Source organism: Spermophilus citellus (genome assembly GCF_964194105.1).
Source record: "Spermophilus citellus genome assembly, chromosome: 10".
Lineage (NCBI taxonomy): Eukaryota > Metazoa > Chordata > Mammalia > Rodentia > Sciuridae > Spermophilus > Spermophilus citellus.
The window spans coordinates 125,181,392-125,209,377 of record NC_138197.1 but is presented as its reverse complement, the minus strand read 5'-3'; the positions used below and the strand labels follow the sequence as shown (position 1 = coordinate 125,209,377).

The 27,986-nt window shown below is 53.6% G+C and overlaps 1 protein-coding gene across 1 annotated transcript; it reads right to left on the bottom strand.

The window, feature by feature from the left end:
* Positions 1 to 1,146: 1,146 nt before the first annotated feature.
* ISX (intestine specific homeobox) lies at positions 1,147 to 16,224 on the bottom strand (the record flags this gene model as incomplete). The annotated part of the gene is made up of 4 exons (XM_081311451.1): positions 16,020 to 16,224; positions 3,322 to 3,473; positions 1,967 to 2,083; positions 1,147 to 1,386 (listed from the first exon to the last, which is right to left on the bottom strand). The coding sequence occupies exons 1-4, from the start codon at positions 16,210 to 16,212 to the stop codon at positions 1,147 to 1,149; spliced, it is 702 nt and encodes a 233-aa protein (XP_081167577.1). The 5' UTR covers positions 16,213 to 16,224.
* Between the last annotated feature and the right edge of the window lie 11,762 nt (positions 16,225 to 27,986).

Here is a 27,986-nt window from a genome sequence, read left to right as displayed (position 1 = left end):
ACCAGGGGGTGCGGGGCCCAGCTGGGGCAGGGCTCAGGGCCTGGGGAGGGGTCCTGGGACCAGTCCTGACTGTCCAGCTCAGGGGAGCAGGCCCGGTCCTCCCTGCCAGGTCAGGCCTCAGGGTCACTGGGGCAGAGGGGGTTCTCATCCCGGGCGGGAGCCAAGGCAGCCGCTTTCCCTGTGGAGGGTGGGGACAAGGAGCTCCCTGCAGGTGGGCTCAGCCTCCGCCCTCTGCTGTGCACGCTGGCCTCCTCTTGGAGCCTCTGAGTGACTCTGGGGCCCGTGGGAGTTTCTGCGTCCACCTACCGACGGCCAACAGGAGGCTCAGGCAGGGCTGTGCTCTGCCCCGGGGACTCCCTCCATGGGGACAGAGGTGGATGACATCTCAGACTCTCCAGGACACAGGGGGTGGTCTGCCCTGGGCCCCGGGCCCCTAGAGCTTACTGTCTCACCCCCCATTCACACCAGTCAGGCCGACCGCCCTTCCCCACCCCGAAGAATAACCCACGACACCAAATTCTGTATTAAATTAGAAAAAAGCTCTATTTCTGTCCCACTCTGGAGTGTTCCCATCAAGGCCATCAACAAGGAGCTGGGCACGTGTCCACTTCCCTCGCGGGGGGGGGGGGGGTCCACACCAGCCTTCCACCCACTGGGGCACAGCCCCTGTCGTTCATCTCCGAGTCCAGTTCCGTGTTCTCGGTGCCCAGGAGGTCCCGACAGACGCATGCTGAATGAGTGCACGAGGAATGACACTTCTGCGTGCGGCCTCCTCCCTGCCTCGGTGCTCACTGTGGCTCGCCTCATCAAAGGAAGGGAGAGAAGTGTGTCCAGAAATCATCTTGTCCAACTGCTTTATGTTACAGATGAGGTCCAGAGAGGACAAGTGACCTTCTGGAGGTGGCACAGCAAGTTCCAGGAAGCTCAGGTGCCAGAGGACCCCCTACGCGTTCCCGTTCAGCTTGTTTTCTGCACCAGGAGAGCAACTTGGGCTGGAGAGACGAGTGTGGTCCTCTGCTGTCCACCCTGCTGCGGAGGCCCGTGCCCCCTTCCGATGGCAGGTCAGGACAGCTGAACAGGATCTTCCCTGAGACCCAGGGCACCCTCTGCCGCCTGCTGTCACCAGAGAGAGAGGGTCTCTGGTTCCTAGGTTGAAGTGGCACAGATGCCGCCCCAGCTGGGGTGCGGAGGTGGAAGGAGGCCGAGGGCGGGGAGGCAGGTCTGCTGGAGCAGAGGACCCGGGAAGGGTGGCATCTCCCCCGGGTGCTGCGGGAGGAGGGCCATGTGGGCAGGGACCCAGGCAGAGGGCAGCTGACGTTGAGCAGGTGGGTAGCAGCCTGTGGGGGGAGCCAGCCTGGGAAGAGCAGAGGGTGTCAGCACGGAGCCCTGTGAGAGGAGAGGTCGGGGACAGAGGTGAGTTAACCCCGGGCTGTGCCTGCACCTCCCAGCTTCCCCGTGGCCTGGGACTTCCTGGCTCAGCAGTGAAAGTCCTGTGTGGACCCTGGTCCCTGTAAGGAGGGTATGACCCTGGGCTAGGGGACAGCCCTAACTCTGCCACTTAGAATCATGAGTCGGATCCTGGTCTCTGCAGCAGCAAAAGAAATAGGGGCATGAAAAAGTTCCACCCCGGAGCCTCGCGGTGGCTGTAGACACCTGTGTCCCTGGGGCAGGGCAGGCTGTCTGCTGTGTTGACGGCTCTACTGCCCAGATGAGCGCCTGGTGCATGCCCAGAACATATGTAGCTGTGAAATTTCGTGCAAGTCCCACCGTCCACCCCTGGAGGAAGGAGATCGCCATTCAGGGATGAGGACGGGGAGAGGCCAGCCACTCCCCCAGGCTGGTCTTCCAGAAGCCTCCTTGCCTGTGCTATTTCTCACGGCCCCGGGTGCTTCCTCACGTCCGGGGCTGGCTGGGATGTCCCCAGGTGGTGGTCCCTCCACCCCGCCCTGATGACCAGGGCACTCACAGCCACGTCCAGGTTCATGGGCAGGGCCACGTCGGCCTCACCCAGCTGCTGCAGGGCGCCCAGGCTGCCGGTCTTCTCCTGCTTCCGCCACTTGGCTCGCTGATTCTGGAACCAGATCTGTGGTTGGGAAGGTGGAGAGGCATGAAGGAGTTCCTCATGACCCCTCCCACGGGTCGCACTTCACAGTTTATAAGCCCTCCCCCGGGTCCGCACTTCACAGTTTATAAGCTAGATGCATGCAGGGTTTCTTTGGATCTGGACCTCAGCTTTCTGAGAGGGGACCTGGTTTGTGGTCTTTGGTGCCTGCAGGGCTGTGGGGACCATGCAGGAGGGATATTGGGAATCGAGGGGGCTGTGGTCTAAAGGGGGCAGCTTCTCAGCTCCTGCCTCAGCCAACACCTGGAAACCTAAGCTCTGTATTTTTGACACAACCAGTTTCTAGGGGGAAAATGTTGATCTTTATGTAAAAGCTTCTAAGTGTTAAAATACTGTGCAGGACAAATGAAACCCACCCAGTGGTCCTGAAGTATGACCATGTGAACTTGATGATTGCTCTGAGGTGGGAGTTGAATTCTAGGCTTCAGGGCAGATTCAGGTGGGGAAAGAGGAGAAGGGTAAGGCAGGGTGGGCCTCAGCCAGGGGAAGAGGAGTTGGAATGGAATAGAGTGGAGAGTTGGCCTGGGCCGGGTTGGGAGTTCGAATCAGAACCTGTGCATTGCGTTGGTTTTTGAAAATGAAGAATGACGTGGGAGACTGTTTTAGAGAGAGTGCCCACGGGGTACCCTTGAATCTGGCAGGACCTTGTGTGTGGGCCTGTTTGCAGTTGAGAAAGGGTGGAAGGTACCCGCTGGTGACAGGTAGTGGCTGTGTTTGTAACCGGGGATGAAGTACCAGACACTCTGGGGGAAGAGATGACAGAGGGCAGATGAGACTGTCGGTGCTTAACCAGGCTCTCGCCACGGACCCCACACTGTGAGTGTCCCACAACGACTAAAGTCGTCACTATCTGGCCTTCACAGAAGTTTGTCCATCCCCTGGCCTGGACTGTCAAAACCTGGTTTCTGAACGAGGCTGCAGGGGTGACCCACCCTTGGAGCGTAAGCACGTGGGGAGGAAGAGGCCGGGACCAGCAGAGGCCCGGACGCGGCCTCCCTCCATCTGCTCCCCACAAAAGGAGAGAAACCGTCTTATAACGATGGCTTATTTCTCATCAGATGGTGATTTCAGTGCTTGGAAAATAGTATTTGGCCAATGAGATGAAGCCAGTGGAAAATTCCAGAAGGGGCACCCCCAGGGGCTCAGGACGCAGCATGTCACCGCGGTCCCTGCCGGGGCTGGGGCTGGAGGTGCCGTACCTGCACCCGAGCTTCTGGCAGGTTGATCCTGGCGGCCAGCTGGCTGCGGACGTGGACGTCGGGGTAGTGGGTGAGCTGGAAGGTCTTCTCCAGCTCCCGCAGCTGCTCAGTGGTGAAGGTGGTGCGGACCCTGCGCCTGCTCTTCCTCTCTTCTGCAGGAGAGAGGGTCAGCTGTGTCAGGAGTCCTGGGACAGCACCGCGGGGAGGCTTGCGCGGCCTCCATCTGCCCTTCCAACCCCGGCTGCAAGTCCGGGCCCCTTCTCTCTCCCCTAGTCCCCCTGGTGTTTTAAAAGTTTGCCTAGGCTGACCCCATCTCATCCACACTGGATGGTGAACCCCAGTCCACCTTCTAGAACAGTCTCTAGAACAGTGCCTTTGTGCCGCTCAGATACCCTCAGTGACTCCCCTCGTCTGCAGCAGGGGACAGCACACTGTGGTCCGCAGGCCGCCTCTGGCCCACTGTCTGTTTTTAAATAAAGTTTTATTTGAGCGCAGCTCCAGCCCCTGATGTGTGCCCCGTCTGTTTTTGAACAACAGTGGCACTGTCACTACGACAGGGGCCACATGGCCACAAAGACTAAGATAGTCACCATCTGGCCTGTGACAGAGGAGCGTGCCAACTCTGGTCCACACAGCGAAGGCCCCGCTGGGCAGCGGTGGGCCCCGCCAGTGCCCGACCTGCCTGTCCAGCCTCCCTTCTCTCAGGGGCACCCAGCACGACGTGAGAATGTGGGACCCCTTTTGTTCCAAAAGCAGAGAGAGCTCTTCTCCTTCTCTGACCTGTCGTGGTGTGAGGTCTGCCCCCCTGACTGAGCACGTGTTTTCTTGGGGTAAGTGCAGACCCTCAGAGGGGCCCTGGGGCTTGAGGATATGGATGCCCCTGGAGGAAAGTTGGCCAGATCCTGCCACGCTGCACCTGACCTTGACCTTCCTGGAGACCGTGCCAGCCCCTTCCCAAGGCGGGGAGGGCAGCATTATGGGTGGGGCAAGGGACCGTCGGCCGAGAGCCCATCCTCAGGCAGCAGGAGGTGGCCAGAGGATACTGATCCAGAGTCGAGGTGCCAAGTTCCAAGCCCCTGGCACACGCTGCCATGACCCACTGAACTCACTGACAGAAAACTATTCAGGATTCCAAGAGGGTGGACACAGCCATCAACCCCACTTCTGGGGCCTCCCTCTGGGTACAGGGACCGTGTGGCTGCACTGGTCACACCCTCATGCGGCCAGCCCCGCCTCCATCCCTCTGCCAACCCCGCACCTTGCCTTGTTGGAGTGGGGACACCACCGCGAGCCTGTGACTTTGGGGTTTTCTCTGACAGTCCCATGGGCCTGGGGTCACCTATTCTCACTTGTTTATAATCCAATTCTACAGACTCTTCGATACCTGAGTTCATCCTTATGGTCACCTCAATTCCCAACCTTGCCGGCCCCGGGGGAGGTGGGGCCGGGGGCGTCTACCATTCTAGATGATCTCCTGGCCTCTCCTGATTCCGTCCTCATTCCTGTGAGGAAAAGCTGCTCCAGATGAAGGAGAACCTAGGTCCCCCTGCCCCAGGTGACCCACACTCAGCCCAGAGGACACGCTCCTTGGTGACAGGGGGCCCACACCTGCCTGCTGGCATCTCTCTCAGGACAGGGGCCCACAGTGGCAGGGAGGCATCAGACTAGCGGGACATCGGCATCACACGGAGCTTGGGGAACGTTGGCTCTGCATGGATAAATGTGGAACTCAGGTTCTGAAGACAGTTGACATGTGGGTCTGAAGTGGCCTACAGGTCAGATGTCTCAGTCAGACAGCGGGTGGGGGTCTGAGCTCCAGCTGAGGTCCCTGCCTCCCACCGGCCCACTTTCTTCCCCCAAGTAAGGGGTAAAACTACCACAAGCCATGAATTGGAGCACAGGCCACAAAATGGGGCTGACTTAACTGAAAAGATCAACTAGCATTTTTTTTCTTTGGTTGCTATGAAGGACGTGAGTTCTGATCGTGCTCACTCCGATCTGCCACCTGGACCTCGTTTTATTTACTGTCTGAGACCCACTCTCCCCATCTGCAGACTGGGGTTGGGGAGAGGAGTTGAATGATCCAGTGGCAAAGGCCAGTCCACCCCGACCTCCCAGGGTCCTCCTTCTCTCCAGGCGGATGACTCTGAAGACCTTCAGGGTGGGAGGAAGAGGGCAGCGGGGGGCCTTCCTCTCCAGAACCAACCAGGCAGTGACCTCAGTGGAAGTGGGACCTCATGGTGGGTTCTCGGTCTCACTCCCCGCTACCTCCCCTGCTTGGCTGTAATTCAGTTTTTATCATATTTAACATATTTTTAATCACTTTTGCTGACTCTTAGAAGATCCTTGAGAGTGAACGACAGTGAGGTTTTAAACATTATTTTCCGTCAGAGAAAGCGATTGGCTTTCAGCCACTTTTGGTAGGAGTCTGATCTCTGCCACTCCTTCATTTTCTCTCCCTTCCCCTCCCCAACTCCACCTGCTTTTAAAATTTAATTTAAAAATATTATATATGTATATATTCTATGTTTAGAGCTGATGGTGTGCTTAAGAAATAGGGCTGAGGCCAATCAGAAGTGATGTAGAGACAAAGGGCAGCTGTTAACCCCTTCAGGAGCTTAGTGAGTCTTCTGAGTACCAAGAAGAGGCACTGAGGGCCTGTCTGCAGGGGTGCAGCATGAACAGGCTGGGCTCCTCCCATCCATCCATCCACCCAATCATCCACTCATCCATTCACCCATCTACCCACCCACCTATCCATCCATCTATCCATCCATCCATCCATCCATCCATCCATCCACTCATCTACTCATCCACTCATCCATTCACTCATCCACCCATCTACCCATCTACCCATCCATCCATCCATCCATCCATCCATCCATCCATCCATCCACTCATCCATTCACTCATCTACCCATCCATCCATCCATCCATCCACTCATCTACTCATCCACTCATCCATTCACTCACCCACCCAACCACCCATCTACCCATCTACCCACCCATCCACACATCCACCCATCCATCCATCCATCCACTCACTCATCCACTCATCCACCCACCCATTTACCCACCCATCCACCTACCCTTCAGCATTTTAGATGCTCATCAACAACAGAGTGCAGTTCTATAGGAAGTTGAAAAACATTCACAGAGGAGCAATCCCAGATTGGCTGTGGGGCATGGTGTTGAAATCCCCCTGGAAATGTCAGGATGTGGGGTGGGGGATGCTGTGTGTCAAAGTGGGGTGCAGGACCAGAATACAGGCAATAAGACAACATGGAGGACATAGGGTGTGAAATTGGAGGTAGATTATAACAAAGCTGAGCTAGTACCTCCGTCTTCCCAGAAGGAAACTTGGGCAAACTGGAGTTTGTGACTAAGAGGAGATTCCTCAATACAATAATTACTTCAAAGCTTCCATTCATGTTCCTGGGGGAGCAGCTGTTAAGATGCGTGTGGCTTCCCCCACCCCCAGCAGGGCTAGAAGAGCATCCTGGGGAGGCGGGATGGAGAGGGCAAGGATACAAACCCCACTCTGCCTAATGACCTGATGGCTGATGGCTTGGAGGAAGGCTCTGGCAGGTCACAGGACAGTTCAATATGGCGTCTGATTGGCTTTGGAAATCCACCTCCTTAGGAGAAGTGTTTGTCTTTGAGAGTTGATGATGGTATGTGTCTAACGTGGTAGTGACGGCCTCACTGAAGGGGAGGTGGAGGCTGAGCCCCAATTTGGACTCAGAGTGCTGAAGCCCTTCCCCCCAGACTGGCCATAGGTTCCTGGGGTGTCAAGAGTGGATACTGATTGCCCTCACCTGGGGTGTTATTCCAGATTGAACACCCCCAAGCCAGAGAAGCATAAAGAGGAGCATGCATGGGGGCAGACTCCAGGGCTGAGATCACACCCAGTGGGTGGAGCACCCCAACCATTGTTTGGAGAGAAGGCCAATCAAGAAGGCCAAGAGACAGATAGACTTGAACCTGGGTCAGGGAAATGAGGTTAGGATCTGAGGCCAGACCTTGGGAAAGATTGGACTCCTTAGAGACCGTGGCAGCTGTTAGTGGCTATTTAAATCAGATCTAATCCAGGTTCTCAGTTCCACTCGCCACAGCTTGTCAGCCACACATGACTGGTGGCTACCATATTGGATATGCACCATTTCCGTCATCTCAGAATGTTCTGTTGGACAGCTCCGCCTTACTGGAGTTCCCATTAGATTCTTGAAAAAGTCATATTCTGGGTTGAACTTCAAGTTCATCCTTCCGTTACAATATCCTCTCATTGCCACAAATATCCAGGAAAGAGATTATTCAATGGGCACAGTGCCAACTTTGATGGCCTTGGGGAAACGGATTATAGGGAAGGCCAGGGAGGAGTGACCAGCTCATCTCTGTGCCTGTGCCCAGGGAGGAGGATGTCAGTGGGGGTGGGGATGGTGTCCAGGAGCTCTGGATGGTGACTCAGAGCAGAGTCAACCTGAACATGGTCCACAGGGCAGGTTGGGAGGGGGAAGAGCAGTGTCCAAGGGGACGGCTCAGGAAGGATGAAGATCAGCCGCTTAGACTTCCCGTCACACTGCAGGAGGTGACCAGGAAGGCTGACCCTCATGTACAGACCACAGGGGTCACAAGAGAGAGAAGCAGGTGAGAGAAGGCAGAAAGCACCGTGGGGACAGGGAGCAGAGAAGACAGATCTGCACGGGGACCTTTGGAACCAGAGGGACCTCATTAGACCAAACCCTGGAAACACGAGCTGCCTCCTGGGGACAGGACTCTTGGCCACAGGCGAGGTCCTGAAGGAACACTGGATGAAGAGCAAGAAGGTCCCGCGTCCAGGCTCAGCATCTCCCTACCGGGTTCTTGGCAGAGAAACTGAGAAGCCGCTGGCCCAAGGCCCCCGGGGCAGGGAAAGGGGATGATGGCGGCGGGGACCTGCCACCCCTTTCATGTTTTTTCTCTCCTGTTATTAATTGTGGGGGTTGTGATCACACTTCAGTGGGCCTTCAAAGGGAACAAGTCAGCAGAACTTAATTAAACCTGAGCCATTTAGCACATCGATCATAAGAAATACACAGTCTACACAGGTGGTTAGGCCACCTAATTATGAACCCTTCTTTCCCTGGGCCTGGCGCCCACCCTGACAGCTCCTTCGCCGCGGTCTGCTGATTGGCCCTGGCTGCACAGCTGGAGGTCTGGGGGGCCTTCCCACTGAGCCCTGGTCTCTGAAGGCAGTGGGGTCACCAGGGAGACCAGGGTGTGCTCACCACCGTCCTGCAGCGGGGACACCTCCTGACACATGAAGGCGGGTGCGGGCCAGGAGTCTCCCCAGGGCTGACCTGTGCTGGCCCCTTCCCCAGAGCTGGGGCCACAGACCCCCCGGCTCCCTTGATCCCACAGAGCAGAAGGCAGACTCCTTGGTGTGCCGTTCCAGGCTCTCCTGTGCTAACTTTCTAGAACCATCTGCCCTCCCCACCCCTCATTTCTGTGATTCGGTCTTACCCGACCTTTCTAGATCCCCCCACGTTGGCCACAGCCTTTTATTCCCCACCTGCCCATTCTCCTGACTTCCTGAGCCTGCAAAGCTTTGTCCCCTCTCCCCAAGGCCAGTGTGAATCTCCTAGTGGAAACAGGTATTTTTTTTTCTTTATTTCAAATTTACGTGCTGACTTTCAGCTTGTGACAAAGCTGCCTCCATATTTAAAACAATCTTCAGGGTCTATCTTCTATCAAAATGTTAACAGTGATGATTACTCATTATTACCAGAGTTATGGTCACATTTTCTTTTCGCTTTTCTGTGTGTTTTCTATTTTTTTTTTAATAAGTGGGGATTTCTTGCATAAATAAACAAATCAAAACAAAACCAAAAAAAAAAAAAAAAAAGAAAAGAAAAGCTTAAGGTGGAAAGAAATGAGAAAGAAGAAATCACGAGAAACAATGGAGAGGGCTGGGGCTGGGGCTCAGTGGTAGAGCACTCGCCTCTCACGTGTGAGGCCCTGGGTTTGATCCTCAGCATCACATAAGAAAAAAATAAATAAAATAAAGGTGTTGTGTCCAACTACAACTAAGAAATATACATATATATAAAAGAAACAATGGAGAAGCGCCCAGTGTTGGACGCGCTGGTCTTGTTCCCAGGGTGACTGGTTTGGTGGCACTCTCCAGGCCGTGTGGGGCTTGGTGGCTTCCTCATGTACTCAGGACTTGAGCAGATGTGCTCACAGACAGACAGACACACACACCATTTTCACACGTATGCATCTTTTTCTTTTTATTCCCTTTTTAAAAAAAGAGCAGCGTTGCTCTTCCCTGAGGTGAACTGTGTAGCTGGAGGGTGTTTCCGGGTGGAGCACAGGAAGGGTCATAGAACTTGCTTTTCTTCCTTGGGAGAATCCATGTCTGTTACCCTTCCTACCAGCAGGGAGCTGTCTCTGCTGAAACACCCACAAGAGGCCATCCCTGAGCGAGCAGTGATACCCTAGTCACAGCGCCAGAGATACCAGAGACCCCAGTCACAGGGCCTTGCAAATAGGGGGAAGAGCCGTTTCCGGCCCACCAATTATTAACCGTGGCTCTTCCCCAGGAGTGTCCGGGGGAATAGACCTCATTAGGACACACCCTGGTATAGAAAGAGGCTGGGGGGGGGGTCCACATATGGAAAGTAAAACCAGCCCAAGAAGAGGTACAAGGGTTCTATGGTAAGAAATGCCAGGGGAGAAGAGGACCAGCAAGAAGAAGATTCCAGATCACGTCCAAACTCGCCACAGCTGTCCCAGCCACACCCTCTGGCCTCAGCTGGCTGGTTGGAGGTGGACACCTCACTCAAGCTCTGCCAGTGGGTCCCTCCTTGGGGCCTTTTGGACTTGGGACTTCAGAGAGCTTGGGGATGACGTTGGAGCTATTGTGAGCCATTTGGAGGACGCAGGCTGGCAGTGAGAGTCCAGGCAACAGGCAGGGAAGCAGCTGGACAGGCGGACGCTGCTCTGGGTTTGTGTCCCATCACGGCTGAACCCTGCTTTGCCCCCTGCCCTTCCTGTGGCTTAGTTTGGAAAACTGCTTCTTAATTTCTTCAATGCAATACATTCCCCTTTCCATTTTAGCTAACCTAGGACAATTTTTATCAATCAAAATCAGTGTTCTCATTAATACTGACCATTGTACACTTTCCTGTTTAACACCCCCTGCCCCCAAATGGCTCCCCATTCCTTTTGGAATACAAAGCACAAATAAATAGCTCTGAGAGAAAATGGATGCCACCTGGTTGTCTCCCTCTTGAAATGCTCAAGCTGAGACACCATCTGCCATGTTGTGAGGATGCTCAAGCAGCATGTGAGGACCTCTGCCTGGGGAGAAACCAGGCCTCCACCAACGACTGGCTCCAAGTATCAGCGACGTGTGTGGGCCATCTTGAAAGCACATCCTCTATTCAAGTCCGGCCTTGAGATGACTGCACCCCAGATGCCATCTCATGAGGGACTCTGAGCCAGAACCACCCACTTAAGTACTATTTTAAGCCAGTAAGTTTTGGCATGATTTGTTAACAATAGACATGCCTGGCACTCAAGAGGTTCAGCAGGTATTTGTTGCATGCTCAGATAACATATGCAATGGGTAAATCAAATTAAAATCTTAGCTAAGCCAGGTGTGGTGGTGCACGCCAGCAATCCCAGAAGCTCAGGAGGCTGAGGCAGGAAGATTGCAAGTTCAAAGCCAGCCTCATCAACTTAGCAAGGCCCTAAGCAACTTAGCAAGACCCTCTCTCTAAATAAAAAAATAAAAATGCTGGGGATGTGGCTCAGTGATTAAGCCCCTCTGGTTCAATTCCCTGCTACCCCCCCCCCCCACACACACACACACAAGTTATAGCTACACTCTAAGCTTCCTCCTCTGTTCATAGGTTTCTCCCAGCTCTGACATTCTGGGGTCCTGCTCATCAACTCTAAACTTTCTGTGCTCTGGGTCGACTTCCGACCTCCACGTTTGGTCTCTATGGTCAGAACTTTGTGAGTTTCTGACTTGTGAGTTCTTGTTCCATCTCATATGGAGTCACTTCTGTACTGACACGCCCGTGCACTCTGCCTTCCCTTGTTGGATTATGTCACTACCTCTCTGTTGGTCTCCCTTGAACACCCCAGACCAATGGCTTGTGCTCACATCCATTCCTTCAGGTCTGTTTTGGGGGGACCCACAGTAACAAGATGCAGTTTTGCAAGCAAGGGTTGCCAGGCCTGGGACTTTCTTGAACTCCCACAGAGTTCTCAGTTTTAGAACCAGCCTCCAGGTGCCCCTGAGCCCTGATGAAATGTCCCCATGACCAGGTTAGTTTGTGACGGAGACTGGGAGATGGACTGGGAGTCCATTGAAGGGATCAAACCTCACTGATGAACTTTCAGCTCTGCATTCTGCCTGCTCTGGTAGAGCCTCAGTCTCCTGTCTGAGAGCCAGAGCCAATAATCCCAAGGTGACAGGTGCCCCATGGGCTCCAGCCTCAGCCCTGTGCCAGGGCTGCCTCTCCCGGTGCCCAGAGCAGCTGAGCTTGGTTCCAGGCAGGGAAGGGAAGGAGGAGAAGAGACAAAGGAGAGAGAAGAGGAATGAAGAAAGAGGAGGGGGATGGGGGGTGGGGTGAGGGGGGGCAGAGAGAAGGAAGAGGCAAAGGAGGGGCCAAGAAGCAAGGGAAGGCAGAGTGGGTGAGGAGCACCAAGGGACATCTGAGACCTGACCCCTGGTGACAGTGAGTGTGACTTTATTTGCAAATAGGATCTTTGCAGACGTAATGAAGGGATGTTGAGAAGCACTCATCCTGGACTGGTGTCCTTTGAGGACAACCTGACAGACCCAGGCAGAGGGTAGCAGTGTGGAGACGGGGACAGATGCTCCACAGCCAGAGTGGGCTGAGGTCGGCTGGCACTGCTGGGGGCCAGGGGGAGTGTGGACTGGATCTGCCCTTGGAGCCTCCGGAGGACATTGACCTTGACCCACTGCAGTGTGGTCAGGCCCCGATTTCTGGGTCCTGAGACCCTCCCTCATGGCGACGTGTTGCCATAGTCATGGAAAACTGGTGTGGGGTGCAGAGGAGGAAGGGGCAGGAGGAGCCGTGGGCCGTGGGAAGGGAGAAAAGATCTGGACATGAGAGGACAGGCCATGTGCCTCGAGGGATGGCCATGAGGGCAGGGGTGTGTGACAGGAGGTCAGCCTGGGGGCCAGAAGGTCAGCCTGGGAGGGACCTTGCGTGCCATGCTAATGAGTCAGGGGCTGGGGTCGATGAGCTACAACAGGAGGGTCAAATCTAACCTGTGGCCTTTTTTTTTTTTTTTTTAAAAATAAAGTTTTATTGGAACACAAACACACCCATTCCTTGACCCATGGTTTTCAGACACTTTGGCTCCGATGGCAGAGGTAATTGTGACAGAGATCATCTGGCCACCAGAACTTAAGGTTGCCAGCTGACCCTGCTACAGGACCTTCCTCAGACACCAAGGAGCCCACTGTGCCCCTGGGTGGTCCCCCCTATGGTCCCCCCGACCTCTCCAGGGCCAGCCTGGCCTCACATAGGCTCTCAGCAGTTACTCATGAGGTGGTTCATGAGCAGGTGAGGGGACTCCCGTGCACTCCCCCCAGGCCTGGCCACCCCCACAGGTGCTCCTGCTGGGCGGGAACCTCCAGGTCTGTCTCCCCTCCCCTCCCCCTGTGTGGGGACTTCCTTGCACGTGGTCATCAGTGGAGGAGACGCAGAAATGAGCTCTCTCTCTTCAAGGCCTGGGTCTCTGGTACAAAAAGGAGGTTCCTCCTGATTGAGTCGCAGGATTTTGGGGGTCCTGGGACTCAGGGGGGCTTTCCTCCCAAGAGGAGAGAGTGGGAAGCGGGGCTCAGCACCTCAGATGGGGAGAGCCTCTTGCATGTCCCCATTGACTTGAGACCTGGGAGGGCTGGACCCATCCATCATGAGGGTCCCCAAGGGAATGAGAAGATGGGGGGAGGAACTGGGTCCCTGGCCTGAGGTACAAGGCCGGCGGGTCCTGGGTCAGCCCTGGAGCCTGGAGGGTCCGCCTGACCTCAGAGCCTGCACGTATGGGCTCTGTGGCTTGGAAGAAGTCACTTTACTGCTCTGAGTCCAGACCTCCTCCAAGAGTCACCGTGGACCACACATCAGTACCACTGAGAACGGTGCTTAGAACACAGGCTCTTGGGTCCTACCCTGGAGGACAGTCAGATTTTGGAGGTTGGGCCCGAGAGGCTGCAATTTTATAAGCGCCTGCGTCATTTGGATGGGAGGGGGTGTCTGTGAGCCATTCCATGTGGCCCCGTAAATGCTGAATGAGAGACAAAGAGGAGTTGACTCTGCCGTTGATTTGGAGCAGAAGGACCTTGCTATTTCTAGTCCTGCTGTCCTTCCCTGAGGGGCACTGCACGGAAGGAGGAGGAGGAGGACAGGGGATGGGAGGGGCATCAGCCATCAGCCACCCACACTGGCTGGGCCAGGGGCTCTGGGAGGGCTTGCCCTCCTCCTCAGGTGGAAAATGACCACCTGGGAATCACCCTAAGGTTTTCAGCAGCTGGTTTGTGGTTGAATCAGCCAGGGTGGGTCAGAGCTGGGAGGGGCCTTGCCCATAGCCCAGCTCGGGGTACACTGAGGCCTAGAGAGGGAGGGGGCTTGCCCGAGGTCTCCCTGTGAGTCGGTGCCAGATCTGGGCCTCAAGGCCAGGTTTCCCAAATCCCTCCCCTCTGCACAGCACGTCACAGCCAGCCTAGATCATCTGCCATTTCTGCAAGTTACCTTTGGACTGTCTGACATATTTGCACCTGTGTATGTTATGATTTTTGAAAAAAGTCCTCCATAGACTTTTTTCTTTTTGCTCAAATAAATACACTTATTAAACAAACAAACAGGGCTGGGGTCATAGCTCAGTGGCAGAGCGCTTGCCTAGCATGTGTGAGGCCCTGGGTTAGATTCTCAGCACCGCATACAAATAAAGGTGACTGACAACTAAAACAAACAAACAAACAAACAAACAAACAAGCAAAGAATCCTCACATCATGACTACAGATAGATAACGGCGCCTTTTGTCACCAACAGCTTCTCTATGATTAGTGTAAAAGTGACTACAGAACTGTCTCAGAAACCTCTTTGCCTGCGTGCCTATCAGTGTCACCTTGAAAACTACCAGTGGGACCATCCCCAAGCTTTCTGGAACATCGAATTTCAGCAGAGTGGGGGAGGTAGCTTCAAATTACAATGGGGCGGGGGCTGGGATATAGCTCAGTTGGTAGAGCGCTTGCATGCACAAGGCCCTGGGTTCGATCCCCAGCACCAAAAAAAAAAAAAAAAAAAAAAAAAGTGGGGCTCTTATGCGAAGGTGGCCATGAAAGTTCTGTGATGGTCGCGGGGCACCCTCCCATGTCATGGCCAGAGCTTCCCAGGGTCTGCTCTGGGTGCAGCAGGAGGACATGGTCTGCCTGAGTCCTCAGCGGAGGCCTCGGGAGAATGGCCTCCTTTCTACCACCAGCCTTTGCCAGGCCGGGAGGGGCAGCCGTCCTGGTAGGAGAGACGGGGCCTGTCTCCTCTCTCTGCGTCACTGTGACACGCAGGGTGGTCATGGGTTTCACACCGAAGCAGCAGGAGAGACCCGGGTTGGAGCCTCAGTGAAACTGCTTCTGTGAAAACCCGGTCGCCGGGAAGATGTTAATGAACCTGAGAAAATTCAGCCAGGGGCCCTTTCCCACCGCCAGCCCAGCTACAGGGCCACCAGCACCTCTCCTCCAGGTCCCCTGCCTGCAGCTGAGCACCGTCAGCCTCCTCTGTGGGAGGCTCCACGGGGCGGTGCTCTGTTCAAGGCAGGGGTGATGTCAAGGGCCCCTGAGCTCCCTTTCTAGCATCTTCTTGGATTTAAGCGTGAAAAGGGGGGGAGAGATGGGAGCCTCCTGTGAGCGGCTCAGGGCTGAGGCCTGTCAGACTCAAGTGACCCTCAAGATGTCACCAGTGCCAACTCTCTTCTTCCCTCGTTAGCCATTTCACCCAGGGTAAAGCCGAGACCAGAGTGGACAGGGACCTTCGCGAGGACACACAGCAGGTCAGGGCAGAACAGAGACCCACACCTAGACTGCTGTCAGCAGGTGTGTGTCCACCTCACGGCCCAGCACCACCTCTCCCCCTGTCAAGCAGGCTCTGAAGAGGGCTCCGAAATCTGTCTGGTCACTGTTAATAGGACATTCCCTGGGATGGCCACTGGCAGAGGGATCAGAGAGGGCAGACGCTGGGCAAAACTTCAGCCACTGGAGGCCATGTGGGCCCAGCTCAGCTCATGAGCCCGGCTGAGCAGGGACTTGGGGACAGCTGAGCCAGGCCCTGATCTCAGATAACCTGGGGACACTGTCCAGCTCTCCCGTGAGTGTCCTCTCCTATCTAGTTATGATACTGAAACTAAAGGACGGTGCCCGCCACATCGCCAGTAAGTGCCAAAAGCATTCTCCGCTGTGGCTGGTGACAAGCGCAAGCCTTGGTCCCTGCATTTTGCAACATGGAGCCCCGGAGCTCTGCACCCAGCACCCAGTCCCAGGTCGGATTGGAGGGTATAAATGGCAACCAGCCCAGAACCCGGGCCCCTCTGAGATCAGGGCCCTGCCTTCTGCCTTCTCTGCCGGAGCCCAGCTGGGCCTCGGAGCCCAGGGAACGGAGAGAAATGATCGGAAGCCACTTACCCGGGGGCTGGTGCTGCGGGGACTTTGCCAGCCTGGAACTTTCCACCGCTGCCTGCCCGGGGCTCCCTCCACCGGCCCCTGGTGACCCGGCTGCATCTCTCCTCTCCATGGGCCTCTTGAGGATTGCCTCGATGGAGAAGGACAGGCCCAGCTTCTTGGGGGCCTCACAACACCCCGAGATCTTCTCCTCCATGTCCCTGCGGAGAGCAGGGCGCCCCGTGGCGCCTCCTCAGGGCAGCTGTGTGTGGCGGGCTCCGTGTGCCCAGGGGGGTGCCCACAGAGGGTGGCGTGCTTCCTTCTCTGAGCCTCGCCGGACCCAGAGGGCAGGTGGAGCTGCAGAAGGGGGAGCCTCCCGTTGGATGATCCAGGCACGATCCTGTGACGGCGGGGACTTCCATGGACTTCCAAATATACCCGGGACCAAGAGGGTGGCTCCCTGCAGGAAGGCCAGCTGGTCCGCGTCCTGGGCCCTCAGCCCTCAGCAACCTGAAGTCACAGGAGGCAGCATTGCCAAACTGGGGTCGTCTGAGAGGTGGCTGCTTTCACAATCACCAGCCCAGGCCAGGGTCCCTGAGGTCACAGCCCGGGGAGGATGAAGAGACAAAGGCGAGCAGGGGTGGCAGGACGCACCAGGTCGACCTCCAGAGGGGGAAGGAGTGTGTCCACCTCTGCCCTCTCTCTGGCCTGTGGCCCTTCCTGCGGGGTCTGGCCAGCCCCTGGGAGTTTGGGGTGCCACCTGTGGGTCCCAGGTGACCACTTGGCCTTGGGCTGCGATGGAGTTGAGGGATCTTTCCAGAAACCTGGGCTTCCTTCAACCCTACTGCTTCCAGACTCCAGAAGGAGCCTCTGGGGCCCTGGGCTCCTGCGGTCCTGCAGGTGGAGGCTGAGGAAAGGTGGTCACCGGGCCGTGGGGTCTGGCCCTTCTCCGGAGTCTCTGCTTCCTCTCCTGAGCCTCCCTTCACAGCTGGGCTCTGTCCACCTGGCCCAGGGTGTCCCTCCTCCTTTGGGGGTCCTTCTGCTTCTTTCCTGCTGGCTCTGCCTTTCCCGTCTCCAGGACAGCCCTGAGGGGACCTTTCCTCCCTGTGCACTGGATCGATGGCCGGAGCTGACAGTCGCGGATCCGTCCTGGCCAGGAATTCTGCTCCACACCACTGTGTAACCAGGGAGGGGTCAGTAAGAGGGCTGATAAGGGAACAAACTCTCCACCCCCAGGGCCGGGATGCAGGTGTCAGGGTGTGGCGGCAGGAGGCCTGGGGATCTGAGCCAGGGGCGGGGCTGGGAGCTGGTTCCAGCAGGAGGCGGGCAGAAGGGCCCGGCCTGTAGCAAGTGCTTATCCAGCCAGGGGAGGGGGGTTTACGGGGCACCTGCAGGTAGGAGGCTGGGCCGGGTGCAGGGCGATGCCAGCCATGGCCGTCCCTCTTCAATGTGCTCTTGTCAGCTGGTCAGTGTCAGAGCAGGAAAGCCCCTCTGAGGCCCTTATGGTGTTTGTGAGGGACACTGAGGCCCAGCTCAAGGTATGGAATGGGTGTCATAGATCCAAGAACTCCCCTGGGAAGTTCCAGAATTCTATGCTGGCCACTGGAACCAATTTGCAAGACAGTGACAGTGAGTGTCTTCACAATGGGTGCAGGCAGGAAGCTGGGGTGGGGAAGACTGGTCCCCATTCCCTGAGGAGGAGGAGTCAAGAGAAAGAGGGACACCCTGAGAGGAGGGACAGGTAGAGGTGTGCCCTTTGGAAGTCAGGCTCTGTGATTTAGCTAGGGGAGACTAGGTTCTGCTGCAGTAACAAGTGAGCCCTAAAATCTCAGGAGTGACATCACTCACCTACACCAGTGTGACGTGGTTGGCATCCGTTCAGGGACTTTCCAAACTGTGATGCCATCATCTTCTAACTGTGGGCTTCAAGAGAAATGGGGAGAGCAAAGGAGGGGCCTTTAACGAGTCAGAAGTGGAAGTGGTTAATAGGAGTTCTGCTGGGGTTCTGTGGCCAGGAGGAGTCATCTGATGCTGTCTAGAGGCAAGGGGACTGCAGGGGTGTTTTCCTCTGTGCCAAGAGGGGAATGGACCACTATGTAACCAGGGGCTGAGTCCCTCAGAAGTTGGGCCCCACGTGGGTCGGCCAACCAGGCACTGCCCAGGAAGGGCAAGGTTCCTTCCACCAGAGCAGGAGCAGCCCTGATGGATCTCTGCAGTGAGTGGTCAAGAGTGAGGACGGGGGCTTTGGGGGAGGTGAGAATCAGAGATGGCAAAGGAGGGAGGTGGGAAGAGAGGCTCTCAGGCCTTCTAAGTGCTGGGCCTCCTGCCAGCGACTGTGGCCTCACTGTCCCCTCTAATCCACTGGGCAGCCCCATCAATTAAGGGTCATTTGCACCTTTTTACAGCTGAGAAGACCTGCCCAGAGAGGTGAGTGACAGGCGTGAGCCCACGGGCTAACCAGTGTAAAGCCCACCCTTCCACTTTGCCCCTCATCCCCGGAGACCGTTAGTCCAGCCCCCTCCCTGGACAGAACTGAGCGGCCCAGAGGGAAGTTGCCGAGTCCGTGGTTTAACACCTCTTCTGATTTCCTTTGGTTGTGCCTCTCTCTGGGGTGAGCCTAAGCTCTGGCCACTCCTGGGTGGTGTGGACCTGGATGCCAGCCCTCCCTCCAGACGGTCCCTCCCCGGCTCCCCACAGCCCTGGCCCTCCTGGCCTCAGGTCTCCCATGCATGTTTAACCCACGGAAGTCCCTGAGCATCTCCTGAGTGGCCAGCCCTGGGGAGAGGTAGGGGAAGGGGACACGGACCCTGCCCTGAGGAACCCACATTTCAGAGGAAGGGGACTGTGAAGTCAGGCCCTGAAGTGCCAGGGACCCCGCCAGCAAGAGGTCAGTGGTCTGGATGGAACTCACGGGGCTCACTGGCGTGAAACAAGTGTGAAAGTCGTCAGAATCAAAGCGGTCACCTGTGTCAACTCCCAACAACACCCAAAAGTCAATAACACCAGGAGGTTGTGGCTGCCTGACAGCAGCTTATCACAAAGACACTTCCAGAGCCACAGCCCGGCACAGAGGCCACGCAACCTTAGACGATTGTCCACAGGGACATCCGCCCAGCGGCCGTCTGTTGGATCTCAGACGGACTCCATCCTGGTTATTAATCACTGTGGTCAAGGACGACTGTTTCAAAATGTCTGATGTGACCCTCCTCGTGTTGGTCTTTGACAATTCCCCTTGCTGCTACCTCTTTGGATATGCCCACGGTTTGCTATGGAGTGTGCGTTCCCGTGGCAACGCTCTGCTATTTCCAAATAAATGTCATCATTCTTTGGAGAGTCTCTCTCTCTGATTGTTTTTTTGTTTTGTTTTGTTTTTGTTTGGTTTTAGATTGACGGGGGAGTCAAAGGCCGTGTGGCTGTTTGGATCTATGAGAGCTTTGAAGAGGAGGGAAGTCACACTCAAGTCCCTCTTTTGAATGTCTCATTTAATTTACTCTAAAATGCATGAGCAAACAAACCCTGAAAAGGTGGACAGTGGCCCTGTTTCATAGGCAGCAGCTGAACTTCTGAGTTCGAAGGGCTTGCCCAGGGCCTCCCAGCTAGGCTTGGGCAGAGCTGGGCCTCCGCGCTCAGTTCCAGCACCTACCCAGCCCTTTCCACGGTGCCCTTCACACCCTCAGAGCAGGATTTGAATTGGGCTTTGAAGAAGGAGTAGGTCACGTGGTGACAACAGCAGGAACAAAGACTTGGAGCGGGGACCTATGAGCCACGCATGGTATTGATTTCATTGATGGGAGAGGGACCTGAACAGGTGCTTAGGAAGAACATGCCGGAATGGTAGGTCAGAGCCATTTGTTCATTGGTGCACCTGCCAAATATTTCTCACGTACCCACATGATGTGCCAGACAGTGAAGTTAGTGCTCAGGAGATGGTTGCATGGTTGCAGTCAAAGCAGACAAGGTCTCTATTCTCATGGAGCATGCTTTGAGAACAGATGGACTATGAGCAGGTGTGTCGGTCAGTGCCAATGTCTTGGCTGGGCACAAGATCACGAGCCACCACACACCTTGTGGATTCAAACAGCAATTCTTTATTCCCGAACTCACACCAGCCTCTACACACACGTTCTGGGGGAATCCCAGTTCTCCTCCGCCCAATTCACCTACTCCACGAAGCTTTTTTTCCAATCCCATTTGAATCTCACGAGAACTCATCGGGAACAAGCAGCAGGAACACCCTAATCCTGGCAGAAATAATCTTCAACCTCCAACTTCCCTAAAACCCCTATTGTCTTAAACCGGAACGCCCTAAACCCAAGGACCGGGATACTTCCTCAAACCTGATCAGCTCTAAACCCGGATCCGCCTTGGTCCTTGAGCAAGGTCACCTTACATGCAATGTCAACAGCGAATTTCCAAGGCAAGTCCATTTAACATGGGGTATGCTGGCAAGGAAATTTTGATGCGTCATTCCTACTTGGCAATGGCCCTCAGCAGGTCAGCTTTGTGTTGCTGTGACAAAATACCTGAGAAAGAACAACTTAAAGAAGAAAAGATTTAGTTTTGGCTCCTGATTTCAGTCCACGGGCAGCTAGTTTCATTGCTTTTAGAGGGGAAACACTCTGGCAGAAGGGTGCGGTGGAGGAGAAAGAGAGAGAGGGAGGGGCTGGGGACAACATACGCCCTTTGAGGGCCTGACTCAGTGACTGCTTACTCTCCCTAGTCCCCAGCTCCCGGTTCCCCTTGGCTCTCAGTGATGCCATCAGCTATGGAGGAGGCTAACCTCTCCGTGATCCCATCGCTTCCCAACCTCTGGACACTGCGGGAACCCAGCCTTCAACGTGTCAGCCTTTGGGGGACATTTCAGATCTAGAACCCGACAGCATGCAATAGATGGATGCCTAGTGTCAGTTCCACGCAGGTGAACCCGAGGCACGGTGAGCCTTTAAAGAGTTCATTTGAGCAAAAGCAATCACAGAGCCGGCCAGCTCCAAACCCGAGGTGGTGTGAGGTCCGCCGTAGCCGAGTAAGGAACAGGCTTTGACGGAGACATTGTGGACGACATGCGAAGACAGCATTTGGTGACAGCTGTAAAGTTGTCTTATGCTGTTGGGAAGTTCCTTGTCACTCAGTTGCAGGTGTGTTGGTGGCTCCTTGTGGTGGGGCCCACACTCCGTTTCTCTTTCATCTGGGCTTTTTCAGGAAGGAGCTCTGTTTGCCCACCAAGCAGGGTTAAAGGACTCGCTCAGTGTGACCCTCTTGGTCTGCTCGGGGCGTCCTCAGGCCTGGTCTCTGACTTACTTCACGGCAACAGTGAAAATTCTATTAAAGCAAAACCCAGCCTGGGGAGCAGTGAATGGCCAGGGGGGCACACTGGACTCTTGTCCCCGGGGCAGCCCAACGCTGTGGGTAGCCTGGTACACGCGGGTTCCACCATCAGCTGAACGCAGGGGAAAGGCGTCCCGGGGCCTGGCAGATGGAGACTAGTTACAGGTGGTGTGTGGGTGTCAGGGACGGAGGGCCCATCAGTGTGACCTCTGCAGTGACAGGCCCGACCTGAAGACGGCTGCACAGGAGGATAGTTAATTCACCCAGTGACCGGGATGGGGCCTGGCTCACTCAGGCACAGAACAACGCCAAGGCCCGGGCCTGTCGTCCTTCTTCTCTGCCGTCTCCAGTGCATTGGTTTCCTGTGTCTTTTTACAATTATCATTTTGAATTTATTTTTTAGATTAAAAAATAAAAATGGCCCCGTCTGTGGCGTGCCACGTGTTTCAGACTGCACACCTGCGGGAGGCCCACGGGACTCATTGGCGTGTGCAGTGCCGCCGTCCTTGACACCTTTTTGTGGTGGGAACATTGAAAGTCTACTCTTGGTGGTTAACTAGAGTGGGGCACGTGGGACTCTAGAACTTTCCAACTCTTTCCTTCCGTCCACTGGAAGTTTGACTCCTTCGACCACCAGCTTTCTGCTCCAGCCGCGACCACTGCTGGGCCCTGGTGCCCTCTGCTTCCCTCCGCAGGGCTGTTTTCCCTTCCACGTGGGGGGACACCGTGTGGTGCTCACCTTCCCGGCCCAGACGTAGTGTCCCCCAGCCCATCCACACTGTCACGACTGTCCCAAGAGCTTTCCGTGGTGAACACACCCCATTTCCGTGTCCGTCATCCGTTGACGGACACTCAGGCTGACTCCTCTTGGCAGTCGTGACTCAGGCTGCACCCAGAGCCTTGCTTTCGTCTTCAGGCTGGTCCCTTGTGGCTGGTGGCCGGTCCCTTGTGGCTGGTAGCTGGTCCCACGTGGCTCATGGCTGATGGCTGGTGGCCGGTCCCTTGTGGCTGGTCCCTCGTGGCTGGTGGCTGGTCCCTCGTGGCTCATGGCTGGTGGCTGCAGCTCCACACTGACCCCCACGGAGACTCTTGTTTGGACCCTTTCTACCCTAGAGGTCAGCCTTTCCCAGAGCAGTGATCTCCTCGCAAACCCCCCTGGTTTCCCCCGTCCAGGATTGTGTCACGTGTCCCTTCCCTGCCACTAAACCCAGCTCTGGCAGAAAGAATGAAGTTTCAAGACTGAGTTGAGTTCTTGGTGTTCCCTCCTGGGGCCTGTGCAGTGGGCCCTGTCCCCGTCACTCTGCCGCTCAGCTCCTGGGGGCCAGGGAACAGGCAGGTCATGATTATTTGCAGGGGTCAGGGGTCTGCCAACAGTGTCTGCTTCAAGGTGTGTGACACATAAAGTGGCCTTTGCTTTGACAAGATGGTGTCACATGTGCATGTGACCACGAGTGTGGGGCAGGAGCCTTCCTGGGAAACGGGGATGCTGACTTTCTGTCCTTCTGAGGTGTGTAGAGAGAAGGAAGAAAGGAGAGAAGGAAGGGACTAGTCACTCTGTGTTGTCCCCCTTCCTGTCACCTGGGCTGTCCTGCGACCCTCCTCATGCTTGTCTACGGCTGGACCATCTCCAGAGGGCTGCGCAGCTGACCACGCCGGTGCTCATGGTCTCCATGGGAAGTGGACATTGCTATCCCTGTTAAGGGACAGGAGCCACATGAGGCCAGAGGATCACTCGAGGTCTCTGCTAGTAGCTGGCCAAAGCCAGGGTCACGGCTTTCACTCGGTCCTCTCCACCGCCCACACCTCCTCTGTGTGTGGGGTTCCCTTCTGAGCTCCCAGGGAAGTGCCTGGTGGGAACCGTGATGACTGGGGTCTGAGAGCTGTGGACAGTGGCGTCTCCCGCCCCCTCCCACCTCCCTCCAGGACAGATGCTTCAGCCCTGACTCTCTGTGTGCTTCTGGGGGCTGTGGTGCTGGTCTCCTGAGCAGAGGCAAATTTTTTCTTAAAATGGCACTGTCACTTAAGATGGCCGTCCAGATGCTAAGCAGGGACCTTACAGGAGGGGCAGTCTGCCCTAGCCGAAACAGAGACGTTTGCCCCATTAATGAGATGTTAAAAACCCTTCTGGCCCTGAGTTGACTGATTGTCCCCCAAGAGCCAACCCAGGTGCACCTTGGGCCTCACATGGCGGAGCCTATGGGAATTGGAACCTGGATCCATGAGTCTGCAGCTGGGCTTCGTGGGCCTCTCTGAACCCAGCAAACCCGTGGGAAGCATTTCTCCTGGGGGACTCAGGCTGGAGAGGCTGCAGAGAGCCGGGCCTGGCTACAGGGGGCCGGGAGGTTGGAAGAGGGTGTGGGGGGTCTGCTCTCAGCTCACGCAGCCAGTCATCCAGAACCCAGGGTTTCTGGGTCAGCACTTGCCAGGTCTGGCACCAGTCCAGTACCCACCAGGGCCCTTTGACCCCAGCCCCCAGTCTCCCAACTGCCCAGTCCCTGACCCGGCCTGCCACTCACTGACTAGGCCTGCAGGGAGCCTCTCCACCCGGAGCCCCCGAGCCAGGCCACAGCTTCACTAGGGCCCATGGACCCAGTGCCTGGTCCTGACTCACCGTCCTCAGACTTGGCCAGTGGCTTTGCCGCCCGCCCACACTCATCTCCCAAGAAGGGAAATTGGGAAGTCTGAACCCCAACCTTCAACACGCCGAGCAACACAATAAGAGGAAGGGACGCTAAACCCACCACCCAATCCCACGCTGGTCACCTCAGGAAGAAACGGAATGAATTCAGGGCACACAGCCATCCGGGTGCTCACTGACCACTTCGTCCACCTCAGTGGAGATGACTCCTTGATTTCTTAATGTTTCACTAAGATTCCTTTTCTTGTTGTTATTGCTTGTTTGTTGTGGCAGTAGCTCTGTTTTGCTTCGTTTTGGGTTTTCTTTCTTTCTTTCTTTCTTTGTAGATGGACACAACACAATGCCTTTATTTTTATGTGGTGCTGAGGATCGAACCCAGGTCCCGCCCGTGCTAGGCGAGTGCTCTACCGCTGAGCCACAATCCCAGCCCCTCTGCTTTGGCTTTTCTATATTGGGTTTTTGTTTGATTTGATGTGTACTGACTGAGTCAAGGACTCCTACACATTCTTTGTTTTTGAAGGTGTTATTCTCCCACGCTCTGTATTCTGAGGGTCAGGGTTTCTGATGAGCTTATTTTGAATTTGTTTTGTATTATCTTTATCTCTTCTCTCTCTCTCTCTCTCTCTCTCTCTCTCTCTCTCTCTCTCTCTCTCGTCTTCCTCTCCGTTTTCCTGACACCCAATTCCATTCTCTCTCTCCTTTATATTCTTCTATTTTTCATCCCCTTTCAAACTAACAACGTACCCTAAGTCACCACCACATTGAGCTTCTGACCCTTTGACATTGCAGTCACTTTCCCACCCTCCTGCCTCTTCTTTCTTATGCTCAACTCTCTCCTTAACACTTCTTAATACTAATTGAGGTATATGACTTCTACCCTACACCAAGGTCATAGCAATAATTAGAACGGTGGAAGGCATAGACAACACCAGTTGTTTGATTTTAAGCCAGATGTAATGCATGATTATTTGCTGTTTTTTTTTTTTCCTGGTGGAAATTGCTGATCCTACTCTCCCTTCATATTGTACCAATTAACACTAAATAGCAAAATGGGAAGCAGGAACCTAGTCTACTGCTATATATTGTTTGCATACATTGTTGCTATCTTTAGGTCCCCTTCCCCCATCTGTGAGGTACTGGTAACATAGAGGGACACTATACACTCACCAGGTAGAAACTCTACAGCATCAGGCCCACCTAGATAGACGTGTAGACACACAGACATTATGAGAAAACAAGGACAAACCATCCCAAAGAACCCAGACCACCCCAACAGTAGACCCCACTGACACCACAGTAGAGGAAATGTCAGAGATGAAATTCAGAAAATTCATGGTTAAACTGATCTATGAGGTAAGAAATGAAGTCATAGAGAAAATACAAGAAGTGAAAGATCATTTCAATGAGGAGATAGAGATCCTGAAGGAGAATCAGACAGAAATCCTCAAAATGAAGGAATCAGTAAACCAGATTAAAAATTCAATTGAAACCATCACTAATAGACTAGACCACTTAGAAGACAGAGTTTCAGGCAATGAATACAAAATATATAATTGAGAAAATAAAGTTGACCATGAGGAAAAGATGTTAAGAGACCATGAACAGAGCTTCCAAGAAATATGGGATAACATGGAAAGACCAAACTTAAGATTTGTTGGGAAAGATGAAGGCTCCAAGATACAAACCAAAGGAACACATAATCTTTTCAATAAAATAATATCTGAAAATTTCCCAAACCTCAAGAACAAAATGGAAAATCAAATACAAGAGGCTTACCAGGACCCCAAATGTACAAAATTACAACAGACCCCCCACCAAGGCACATTATTAGGAAAATGCCTAACATACAGAATAAGGATAGAATTTTACAGGCTGCCAGAGGGGGAAAAAAAGAGGTAATATTTAGAGGGAAACCAATCTGGATCTCAGCTGATTTCTCAACTCAGACCCTCAAAGCTAAGAGGTCTTGAAATAATATACAACCGAGCTCTGAAAGACAAGGGATGCCAGTCAAGAATATTATACCCAGCAAAAGTAAGGGTCAGAATTGACGATGAAATAAAAACCTTCCATGATAAACCAAAATTAAAAGAATTCACAACTAGAGAGCCTGCACTACAAAACATATGCTATTTCATGAAGAAGAAATGAAAAAGAAAAGTGAAAAAGAGCAAAGGGAGGAACTACACTAGAAGAATCTACCATCAAAGGAGAAACTAATTCAAATTAAAAACCAGGAATAAACCAAAACGACAGGGAATAAAATTCATATCTCAATAATAACATTAAATGTAAATGGCCTAAATTAATCAACCAAAATGACAAATAGTAGAAGATTGGATTAAGAAACAAGACCCAACAATATGCTGTCTCCAGGAGACTCACCTCATAGGCAAAGATTGAAGGTAAAAAATAACATATCATTCACATGGATCTTGTAAATAAGCAGTGGTTTCTATTCTCATTTCAGATAAAGTGGACTTCAAGCCAAAGTTAGTCAGAAGGGAACAAGAAGGTCATTTCATACAGCTTAGGGGAAGTACACATCAGCAAGACATAACAATAGTAATATTTATGCCTCAAACAGTGGAAGTTCCTGCATATGTCAAACAAACCCTTCTCAACTTCAAGAATCAAATATATCACAACACAACGAACTGGGTGACTTTAACATGCCTCTCTCATCAATAGATAGAGCCTCCAACAAAAACTAAATAAAGAAGATACAGAACTAATGAATACAATTATAATGTAGACTTAACCAACATATATAGATACAGCCTCTTCAACAAGTGACGCTGGTCAAACTGGAATCCATAGGTAGCAGATTGAAATGGAACCCCTATGTCTCACCTTGCACAAACCTCAAAGTGGATCAAGGACCTTGGAATTATTAGACCAGAGACCCTGAGCCTACTAGAAGAAAAAGTAGGCCCAACTCTCCATCACGTTGGCTCAGGAACAAACTTCCTCAATAAGATTCCTAAAGCACAATAAGTAAAATCAGGAATCAATAAATGGGATGGCATCAACCTAAAAAGCTTCTTCACATCAAAGGAAACAATTAAGAACATGAAGAGGGAGGCTATGGAATGGGGGAAGATCTTTGTCACTTGCACCTCAGAGAGAGCATTAATCTCCAGGATACACAAAGCACTTAGCACCAAAAAACAAACCAAATCAACACAAAACAAAAACAACAATAAAAACAAACAAAACAAAAACAGACAAAAAAGCAAATAACCCAGTGAATAAATAGGCCAAGGAACTGAACAGGCACCTCACAGAAGAAGAAATATGATCTGTCAGCAAATATATGAAAAAATGCTCAACATCACTAGCAATTAGAGAAATGCAAATTAAAAATTCACTGAGATTCCATTGTACTCCAGTCAGAATGGCAATCATCAAGAATACAAGCAACAATAAATGTTGGAGAGGATATGGGGGAAATGTTCACACATACATTGCTGGTAGGACTGCAAACTGGTGCAACCATTCTGGAAAGCAGTATAGAGATTCCTTAGCAAACTTGGAATAAAACCACCATTTTACCCAGCTATCCCACTTCTCAGTCTATATCCAAAGTTTTTAAAATCAGCACACTACAGTGACACAGCTACATCAATGTTTATAGCAGCTCAATTCACAATAGCCAAGCTATAGAACCAACCTAGGTGCCCTTCATCAGATGAGTGGATAAAGAAAATGTGGTGTATACACATAATGGACTATTACTCAGCCATAAAGAAGAATGAAATTATGACATTTCCCCGTAAATGGATGGCACTGGAGACTGTCATGCTAAATGAAGTAATCCAGTCCCACAAAACCCAAGGCCAGTTTTCTCTCTGATGTGTGGAAGCTGACCCATAATGAGGGAGGTAAGGAGGGAAAGCCTAGAAGTTCACTGTATTAGACAAAAGGGAGGGAAGGGAAGGGAGAGGGGTGGGAGTAGGAAAGTCAGTGGAGCGAATTGGTGGTGACTTTCCTAGGTCCATATGTGAGTGCGCGAGCGGTGAAATTCC